General features: G+C 41.0%; 1 protein-coding gene across 1 annotated transcript in view; it reads left to right on the forward strand.

Annotated features, from left to right (window-relative positions):
• Positions 1–6,885, forward strand: part of LOC126403797 (uncharacterized) — a 12,607-nt gene extending 5,722 nt beyond the window's left edge. Inside the window, exons 6-11 of the mRNA XM_050066586.1 lie at positions 739–864; positions 951–1,046; positions 3,207–3,335; positions 3,425–3,553; positions 3,659–3,734; positions 5,757–6,885. Of these exons, the coding sequence (XP_049922543.1) occupies positions 739–864; positions 951–1,046; positions 3,207–3,335; positions 3,425–3,553; positions 3,659–3,734; positions 5,757–6,709 (1,509 nt within the window). The 3' untranslated portion in view covers positions 6,710–6,885. The remainder of the gene's footprint in view (positions 1–738; positions 865–950; positions 1,047–3,206; positions 3,336–3,424; positions 3,554–3,658; positions 3,735–5,756) is intronic.
• The last annotated feature ends 3,900 nt before the right edge of the window (positions 6,886–10,785 follow it).

The raw sequence follows: 10,785 nt of genomic DNA on the forward strand, positions 1-10,785 counted from the left end.
AACCAGTGGTTATTTGAGTTACTGTTGCCTTTCTATCATCTTGAACCAGTCTGGCCATTCTCCTCTGACCTCTGGCATCAACAAGGCATTTATACCCAGAGAACTGCTGCTCACTGGATGTTCTTACATCCTCTGTAAACCTTTAGAGACAAAGGGGATCTAACCTGGTACTAGCAAGGTGTACCTATAAAGTGGCCAGTGAGTGTATATTCATATTTTCTCATTCGTATTTTGTAGGGTAACTATAGATGTCAGATAAATGTAGTGAAGTAGAAGTATGAAGTGCTATGAAAAGGAAATACCTAAGTGAAGAAACAGTGGTCGGTTGCACAAAACACCTTAAATCTTCTCCTTAAGGTTCACTGAGGTATTTATGGTTGCCTCTTTGTCTTGGTCTTATACCTAAGGAATCTCTAGACTGTTGCACAAAAGACCTTTGCAACCAAAGCAAGGTAAGTCCCTCAGCTAAGGAGAAGTTAAGCCTTAAGTGTCATTCTTAAGGAGAAAACTTAGAGTGTTTTGTGCAACCGGTCCAAGGTATTTTAAATTTGTTCAGTACTTAGTTACATTCCACCTCCAATAAGGATCAGCAGATTAAAGATGTGGATTGTGTCACCGAAGTGGTTTGAGCATTCAAGTCTCCATGAGGAGTGTTTGATACTTACAGATATGTATTTTCAGTCTCTCTAACGAGGTTACACAGCACTTATTAAACCTCTGATGTATCTTTGTGTCTAGATATTTAAGGGGGAACTCAATCACAAGATCAGATGCCTCGGGTGCAACGAGAAAAACGATTCCAAGAGCTTTTTTTGGATTCTGCCACTGGCGGTGGAGGATTTGCCTCGTCAAACTTACAGCGTGGTACTATGCTTTCCTTTAACAAGAATAAGAGTTACTGAATGTGTTTTTAAATGCATGCAGGATGACTGAGTACACTATATTTACAGGAGAAAGGGTTGAAGGCATTCTTCAAGGGAGAAAAAGTCTGCGGGGAAGACAAGATGTTCTGCAACCACTGCAATGAAAAGCAAGATGCTGACTTTGTGAGTGTTCATTCAAATCAAGCTTTCTCTTCTATAGTTTGCATCAAAACTTTAAATATTTTATCCACAAGGTTTATTTAAATCCCAACTAATATTACCTTGTAATATCTAAATCAGTCACATTTTACCAAAGAAGGATCACATAAGCTGCCACAGCGTTATTTGTGTTCACCTACTAATGGGAAATTGACTTATGCACTCAAATACATTTCTAAAAGAAGCATTATTTGAAGTCAAACCCTCAGAAATGAAATACTCACATACAAAGCTATGACATATTGGCCTAAATCTCCACCACACCATTGAACAGCGTCTCTACACTGTCACTGCAGCCAGGAAATGACTGTAATAGAGTATAGTGGCACTATCTGCAGTTTAAAATTTCTAAAGACCCTTCTAAACACACCGAGACATATTTGAGAAGGAATATGATCTGAAATCAGAGAGAAATTAACAATGGCAGCCTGATATTAGCATGTAGCTACATGTAGCAGTACTTGCAGCTGGGGAATGACTCTATATAACGGCACTGTCTCCTGTTAAAAATAGCCAATATAAGATTTTAAACACAATTGGACATGCTCCAGCAGAAATATGATCCAAAATCAGGGAGAAACAAAGAGTATGTTTCCCTGACGTTAGCTTGTAGCTACATGTAGCAGTACTTGCAGCCAGGGAATGACTGTATATTAGGCTGACCAAACGTCCTCTTTTGCCCGGACATGTCCACTTTTCACGTCCTGTCCGGGGGGTGTTTATAAATTGATGATAATGTCCGGTTTTCCGTGTGTTTGTGTTAGAGTGCGGCATGGGCCGCATATTTCTGTCCGAAACCGAACCGAGCCCGACATTATTTAATTACTAAAGCCCTGAGTTTGTGTCACACAGTTGTTATGGTTACAGGCTGTTTAACAGGCCGGGCGTGCGCCGTGGGTGCTCCACGGAGAGGGAGACGTCCGTGTTTGAGACGGGAGCGGGTGGCGGGAGGTCCGAGGCTTCCAGCGANTTATGTTCAGGTGTTGTCACGTAAATAACAGTCCCCAAGCAATAAACAGGACAGACAATAGGATTTTATTTATTTTTACACTACATTTTCACTGAAAGCTGTCCGAACCCGGCCCGACCTGTCGGGTAGGCCTACCGTCGGGACCCATCAGGCTCGGATTGGGTAGCCACACTCACTCTAGTGTGTGTAGTCTATGTGTCCCCTATCTATAGGGGCCTATCTGAATTTCTGTCTTTGAGAGATATTATTTTGTAATATAACAGAACTTTCTATCCATACATATAAACTTTAAATATATAAAAATTATAAGGCATCTTTGAGTAAACTGCGAGTATCATTTAAGTAGGCTATCTCGTGGCCGGGCCGAGTGTCCTCTTTTTTGGAAATCAAAATATGTATATAGCGGCACTTTCTCCTGTTAAAGAAAATTACCAATAAAAGCTTCTAAATACAATAGGAGGCATGTTCCAGCAGAAATATGATCCAAAATCAGGGAGAAACCAAGATTATACGTTTCCCTGACGTTAGTTTGAAGCTACATGTAGCTTCAGGCTGCATTTTGGACTAGCTGAAGACGGGATAAACAAGACTTAGTAATACCAAAATATACTGAGTTGCAATGATAAGCCGTGGAAGTACGGAGAACTGATCTGAGTTTGGAGATCTTGCACAGATGCATGATCAAATGTGACTCAAAGATTTTTAAGATGAGATTTAAAAGAAGGGGTCAGTGGGCCAAGATGAGGAGAAATACTGCTGGTCAAGTGCTGTGGTCCAAATAAAATAACTTCTATTTTACTCTCATTGAGCTGGAGAAAATTTGCAGCCATCCATAATTTGATGTCGTGAAGACAGTTGAGTTCTGTTGGTTTGCTGATGTTGTTTGGCTGTCAGGAGAGGTAGATCTGCGTGTCATCCACATAACGGTGAAAAGAAACGTTATGTTTTTGAATAATGTGGCCTAGTGGAGGCAATTAAATGAAGAGAATTGGACCAAGTATGGAACCTTGGGGTACACCACAGGAGATAGGAGCCAAGGAAGAAAACAAGTTACTGATAGAGACAAAGAAAAGTATTATCGGTCCCCTTCATCACTGGTGGGTGACGTTGCAACTCTCTTGTATTCTTGCTATCGTTTCCTTCATGTGGTATAGGGATGTGAGATGACGCACAGTCCGGAGACTTTGACCCTTCTGTTGAAGAGATTCAGCTACGACTACAAGCGCAGGTGTTACGTCAAGCTTCACTGCAACGTGGATGTCCCCCAAACTTTACATGTGAAGGTATGTTTCCATATATTTTTATTAAAGCAGCAAAGTGTTTTAACAATTCTTAAATGTGGTAACTTTGTTTTATTTCTCTCTCCCTTCAGAATTGCAAATACAAGCTCTACGCTGTAGTTAACCACTTTGGTAATCTAACAGGAGGTCATTATACTGCACATATAAAATCTTTTGAAACTGACGTGTGGTATGACTTCAATGACGACATTGTTAACAGGGTAAGGAGGCAAACTTTTTTCATACGCAGTTCACTTTCATGAATACTCACACAGTTTCGACAACTTGAAGTTTAATGTTAACTGTGATTATTATCAATTCTGCAGGTTAAACAATCACTGTTTGGAGCTGGAGACAAGTCTTTGAAGTCTCATACAGCGTACCTCCTCATGTACAGGAAGGGTGAGTTTGCAAATTTACACTTTAATTCTTGGTTTATTGGTTTTTGTTTAACTTATGTTTAGATTTAAATAAAATTAATGTATTTACATTAGTGTTGCACAGTACACAGATGCTAGAAAGGTATCACAACACCACACTGTTACAAACAGTATCATGTTGCTGATGCTCAAACTCAAATTATTACCCGACACGCTTCAGTAGTTTACAAAAGTTGCATGAACACAAATGACTCAATAATGTCACCCCTGATACAATATTACTGTGTTAAGAGGCACGCTCGTTTGGCGATTCCTGTGGCCAAAGAAATTATGTATTTGGGTTGTCTGAAGTACGTCTATCCCATTCTTGTGAACGCGATATCTCAAGAACGCCTTAAAGGAATTTCTTCAAATTTGGCCCAAACATCCACGCGGACTCAAGAATAAACTGATTAGAATTTCGTGGTTGAAGATCAAAGGTCAAGGTCACCATGACCTCACAAAACATGTTTTTGGCCGTAGCCAAATGACAACATTTCACACAAATGTCTAATAGGATAAAATTATGTCATAACATGAAGTCAAGTCATAGATGTAAACTGTAAGCATAACTTAAGTGGTACACAGATGCATACAACTGTGAGTCAGTAATTTGAATTTAGCTAGATAGTGGTATCATGTTAAACTAGACAACCTAAAGTAGTGATTCCCAAATGGTCCAGTCACAGGGTCCAGATTTCTCCTTTGTCATCAGTTCTTGGTCCACACAGTTTAATACATTAAGCGTCATACTTGCTTTTGGCCATAACATAGAGCTAGTTTGCTGTCTCTGACGAGTAGCTGTCCATAAGTCACTTCATGTACAGTAGGAAATGGAACATAAAAATAAAAGATCTGTGCCAGAAATTCACTGTAATTAAAAAAAGTGCATTCTTTTTACAAACTTTACACATTCTTAAGTCACTTGTGGTCCAATTAGAATGGACCTGTGACCCACTTTTGGACCACGAGCCGCCAGTTGGGACCACTGACCTAAGGCATCCATTGGTACCAATCATGTCATGCAAGCTTGTCAGGAAGGGGGTTAAGTAATGCTCCAAAATGAGGCTACATTTTGGCCAGGGAACAACTGGCATAGCCATTTTCAAAGGAGTCCCTTGCACTGAAAATGGGTTGAAAAAGGCTCGTTTCCAGTGAATGTTTTGTTCCGAACAGTCAGTGTAATGTACTCCTTGAAATTAAAGCTGTATATAGTGACTTTTAACTAAACAAAATGTCTAAACAAGCCACCGAGGGGCAAACAGGTGAACCAAATGAACCAGTTAATTCTAATCTGTAGAATTTCATTAGCTCACTGTCATCCAATGTTTGGAGAATATTTCTCTGACCTCTTTGTGTTTCCACCATTTTCTCCTCTGATTAAGAAAATCCTGCTCCCTGCTCTTAATGGTTTTTCACCTTAGGAGCTCTTTTAAGGTCTAAATGCTTTGTGAATAACTTATCTTTACAAGGACCTAGTCTTAACTTTAAGGGGAAATTCTAAGAAAAATTTTCTAAGAATTTTGTCACCAAGAGCACTAGGAAGCTTTGTGAATATGGCCCCTGCAGCTTACCTATATGCTCTTCACACATTAATGCTCCACCCTGTGTTCAGTTTCAGAACTGCATGTGTATAATTATATTTCCCTTGTTTTCTGATAAGGATAAAATAAACAAACAAAAACTACATTATGGATCCAACAATGTATATTTGTCCTTTCAACAAAAGGACAACCAGCGTATTTGAAGAACAACATTCATACATAACACACTAAAACAGAACTAAATCCCTAAAATTCAGTTATTGGTTTTGCGCTAGGAAAAAATTCTGGAGGTGCCAAAAACTGCTTTGCTATCACTTACTCAAAATGAATTTGGACAGCAAAACAAGGCCTTGTTTTCCAAAAGTATCCTAAGGCTAGAAAGATAAAACGGGGCCTTAATCTGTACACTTTTGCTGTTTTTTTTTATTTTTAAATAAACAATATTTATTTCCTCTTCAAAGTGAGCAGACATCCTGAAACAACTTATGAAAGCAACCAGGAGGCTCCCTGTGCACATTCAGACGTCAAGGCCGAAGGAAGACATGGCAAGGCCGAAAGAGGAGAGCCTGCTGTTCCTCATCAACTGAAGGATGAAAGCTGCATCATAGGGAAAAACCTAATGCCCTTGAATGGTGACGTGATCTACGATTGGAGGGAACAGACAAACCTGTCTGGGGAACTGGACACACAGTCAAACCAGGAAGCGGCATGTGGAAGGCAGCGCAAGGAGATGCTCAAAACAGACACTGGAGCAGATCGAGATAATATGCAAATACAAACATCAAAATGTGCAAAGCTACAAAAAGATGGAGGACTGAAACATCATGAGCCAATCAGGCAGCAGCACAGTACAAACTCAGAGGAGCACATGAGGCATCTTCATACCAAAAGGACCCCTACAGCAGCTTTTAAAACACACCTGTTAGACTACATGTTCGAGCAAAACCACACATCCCCAAATGACAGACTGAAATCAAATGAGACTGTCAGTATTGTTGCAAAGACTGGAACCAGTGAAACCTTCAAACCTGCAGAAACTGAAACTGTGAAACACAAAAGAGAGGCTGGTGTCAGTGCATATGTGTGTGATTCTGATGTAAAGTCACTGTATGTTTCCTCTAATGGCCGCTCTTCTTCTTCAGCTCAGTACTCAACAGGACACTTTCAAGGTCAGTGTAGAAAGAATGAACCAACATGGTGTAGCTGTTCACCAAACCTGTGCCGGAAGTCAAACGGTTCAAAGAAAGATAAGGAGAAAATACAGCATTCTGTGACTGCGGAGAGCTGCTACAAACCTGAGACCAAACAAACTGTGAAAAAGGGAGAGATACCTGTAAGTCCAAGAGAGAGTCTCAGAAAGAGAAGAACAGCTGTAGAGAGTAGGGACAAAGCCAAACAAGAGCCATGGAGGTGATGGAATAATCAGGATAAAGTGATATGTGGTTTGATTATTGAGTATTTACATCTGTAGCTGGACTCATGCAAAGCTGATTCTTTTGACACTGTTGATCCTGTGCTGCTATCAACTGTGACAGAAACTGACTGTGATCAATGATGTTTTGTGTTGATTAAATGTCTTGCGTGGCATTACAGATGAATAAGTGTTACCTTTGTACTGTTCAGTTCAGTCAAGTGAAAGGCTGGTGTGTATCTCTTTAATTTTGATGATGAAAGTGAAGTGTTTTGTTTTTGTTCTTGAACGGTTTCCTTTAAGCGTGCACATCCGCACACTGCTTTGTAACTGCATCAAGCAAATGAACAGGGTGGAAGACAGTGAAACACCACTTCAAAGATGGTTGTGAAAGTGGTCGTGAACGGGCCAGGGGTGGATGAGATAACCATCGACCTGTGCGACACTGAGGAGCAGTTAGAGCATGATGGTGCTGCAGCTGAAGAAGAAGATAATAGAGGGACAGAATGACTTGGGAGGACCAGGTAGACTCACTTTTGATTGTACGTACAACAACCAACACATAGCTACGAGTGAGAAAGTCTTTTGAAACGTACAGGTTATGATGCCCGCGGGCCAAACCCCAAAACAGTTGAGATGGAAATTATTTTACAGTGCTCAAAAAATTAAAGGAACACTTAATGGTCACATCATAACACCACTTCAGTTAAACTTAAGCCATATCAATCGGCCCATTTAGGAAGCACAAATGATTGTACTTTCCTTTTTTTTTTTCTGGGGGAGGACCCCAGACGCCCTGCCAATTATGTATCTTTACAAATTTGCTCATATATTTTCAAACGTAATCAGGCCCATACTATTTGAAAGTCCAGCCCAGCTCTAGTTGATGACCCCTGGTATACCTGGAAGAGATTTTTTTTTTTTTTTTTTTTTTTTTTTAGTGAAAATGAAATGCTTGGTCTATTGCGTCTAAAGTCATGACTTACACATTAAAACGACTGACAAGTGAAGTGATTTGATTTGATTTATTGACAAAAGCAATACATAGAATTTAAAACAATAAAAACACATGTCTGCATTTGTCAGGGATGGAACGAAAAAGTCCAAGACTTATTTCCATCGTTGTCCCTGTTCTAACTGCAGTCCAAGTGGTGGCATGCATCAGGAAAGTGCTTGACAGTCTACAACATTAATCATAAGTTAATTAAGAGCAATAGTAAATGAAACCACAATAGTGCAAAAAAGAGCGTTACACTTACAAAGGTAGGTCGCAGAACCCTGTGGACCATAGTTAGTTGGATCTGTCTAGCTCTGGCCTCAACAGATAGCCACTGTAATTGTTTAAATTGAGCCATTCCCACGTGGCTCCTGTGGTTCAGCCCCAGGACTACTCTAATTAGTTTGTTCTGTGAGGTCTGAAGTTTTTGTTTCAGGGCTTTGTTTAGACTCAAATACCAGGAACTAATAGCGTAATCGAAGTGACATTGAATTAAACAGGAAGCTAATATCTTTAGACACTCCTGGTTCAGTAGTGTAGCCTTTCTTGCAAGGAATCTAGTTCTAGCATTTATTTTTCCCAGGGTCTTTAGAGCCATAGAAGCGCCCCCTAGAGACCCATCAAGGATGCAACCTAAGTGTTTAATTGAAGGCTGCAATGTGATTGTTACCCCTCCAGTAGTTATAACAAGTTTGTCTTCCTTGCCCAATAGTATAGATTTGGTCTTACCTAGGTGCAATAGCAACCTATTTTGAGACAACCAGGTTTGAACCCTGTCTAGATCCTCTCTTAGAATGTTCCGTATGCAATGTATGTCTTTGTGTGATGCGAGAATGGCATAATCATCAGCATGTAAAAATAAAGCGCTGGAGCAGGCAGCCTTCATGTCATTGATGTAGAATAGGAAGAGCAGTGGCCCAAGCACACTCCCCTGTGGAACCCCACAGGAAACAGGCATGGCCTCTTGACAACACTCCCCCAACATCAACTCGCTGGTTCCTTTTGATTATGTTGTTTAAGTGCATTGTTCTGCTGGGAAACCTTTGGTTCTGGCATTCATGTGGATACCACCTGACATGTTCCACGTGCACAAACACCATTGACAACAACACCTCCCAATGGCAGTGGCCCCCCAGCAGGATAATGCACCATGCCACACTGCAAACATGGCTCAAGAAAGGCCCAAGGAATGTGACAAAGACCTCCAAATTGTCAACCTGGCCTCCAAATTCCCCAGATCCCAATCTGAATGAGCATCTGTGGCACGTGCCATTAACCCACCTCACAACCCACTGGATTCAATGAATCTGCCACCAATGCACTGGTGCCACACACCACAGGACACTCCCAGAGATCCTGTGTCCATGCCTCCACAAGTCAGAGCCAAGTCCAATCCAAGGAGGCCCTACCTTGGATTAGGGGTACATCTGGGGTAGCGGCACATGACAAGAATCCTTGAGCAGATTGGGATCTGGGAAATTTAGAAGCCAGGTCGACACCTTGAGCTTTTTGTCACGCTCCACAGGCCATTTCTAAACAGTTTTTGTTGTGTGTCATGGTGCTTTTTTTTTCACTGGGGAGGACTGTTGCCATGAGGGGGGGGCACTTGGTCTGCAATGGTGTTTGGGTAGGTGGAGCATGTCAGGTGGTATCCACATGAATGCCAGAACCAAAGGTTTCCAAGCAGAACAATGCACTGGAACAAGATGATCAAAGTTATCCACTTCACCTGCCAGTGGTTTTAATGTTTCGGTTGATTGGTGTATCTCAGTAGCATTATCCATCAAAAGTCATGCAGCCCATATCAAACCCAAATTCTGTGCAAGTTATGCCAGTATATGGTTGCCAATGATGGGCAATGTAAAGACCACGGGTTCAAGAGGGGTTAAATTACATCTTTGGTTATAGCTTTGGTATTTGTTTTTGAGAATTGCTGTCAGTGCCTGGTTTTGACTCCCAATTTGTGTGTGTGTGTGTGTGTGTTATAGGCCTCGGTGAGGACCTGCAGCTGATCTTCAAAGACAAGGATCTGGAGGGAGACTCCACCCTGCTGTCCGAATATGGAATCCAACACATGTCAGTCATTCAAACAGGCCAAAGGGTCAAAGTTGTTCTCAAGATGTTTGAACAGGCTGATGCAGTTTGGCATAGGAAGGATGAATTGGTTCTGTGCGGTCAGGCTGGAGGGACTTGTGGGTTGGCTGAAGTGGCTGACATGAGAACTGTACGTGGGGCTGACACAGATTCTACTATTTGTGAGGGTGATATGGGTGATAAGAAGGATAAGCACCGAAGTATAGAAAGGCTGTCTATTTGTAAACCAACTTGGCATGTATTCTCGACTCTCTGTGTTTTGTTCCTTATCTTACAGAAAAGAGCTCAGACACAATGCTGTCCAACTTCGCCAAACTGTATTGACCTTTGTTACCCAGACAATCCAATTCCATGATCTGTGAACAGCTGACTACATGACATCTCTCTTCCTTTGAGAAAAAAACACAGTAAAAAGTAATTTTCCATCAACAGCAGACCAACAGTGATAAACTGTTTACTTTAAGAACAAGACCCTTCACGCACTCCTTTTTATTTCATTTATTTAACCTTTATCTAACCAGAAAAACTGAAAGTGTTTGTTATGAGTTCATGGAATATTATCAGACTCAGAAAGACATAAAGAAAAGCAAAAAATGTGTCATCATGTATGCATGTTAAATGATCTATTGTTTCAAAAATATTTTAAAATGTCTTACTATATTATGACGAAAACTCTGTCTGTGTCTGTTCCGCGTTTTTCTCCTCACTGACTTGGTCAATCCATGTGAAATTTGGCACAGTGGTAGAGGGTCATGGGAGGATGTGAATGAAGCAATATTACATCAATTGGCCAATGGGGGGCGCTATAGCAACCGATTAAAATTGCAAACTTTGAATGGGCATATCTCATGCCCCGTATGTTGTAGAGACATGAAACTTTGCACAGCTAATTTCTTATCTAGGCCTAACTGCCATATCGATTTTTACTAAACTTGGTAGATATGTAGAACAGGACAGGACTCCTCTTTTTTTGGGGGGGGGGGGGGGG

This window comes from Epinephelus moara, chromosome 17, assembly GCF_006386435.1.
Source record: "Epinephelus moara isolate mb chromosome 17, YSFRI_EMoa_1.0, whole genome shotgun sequence".
In the NCBI taxonomy this organism is placed as follows: Eukaryota; Metazoa; Chordata; class Actinopteri; order Perciformes; family Serranidae; genus Epinephelus; species Epinephelus moara.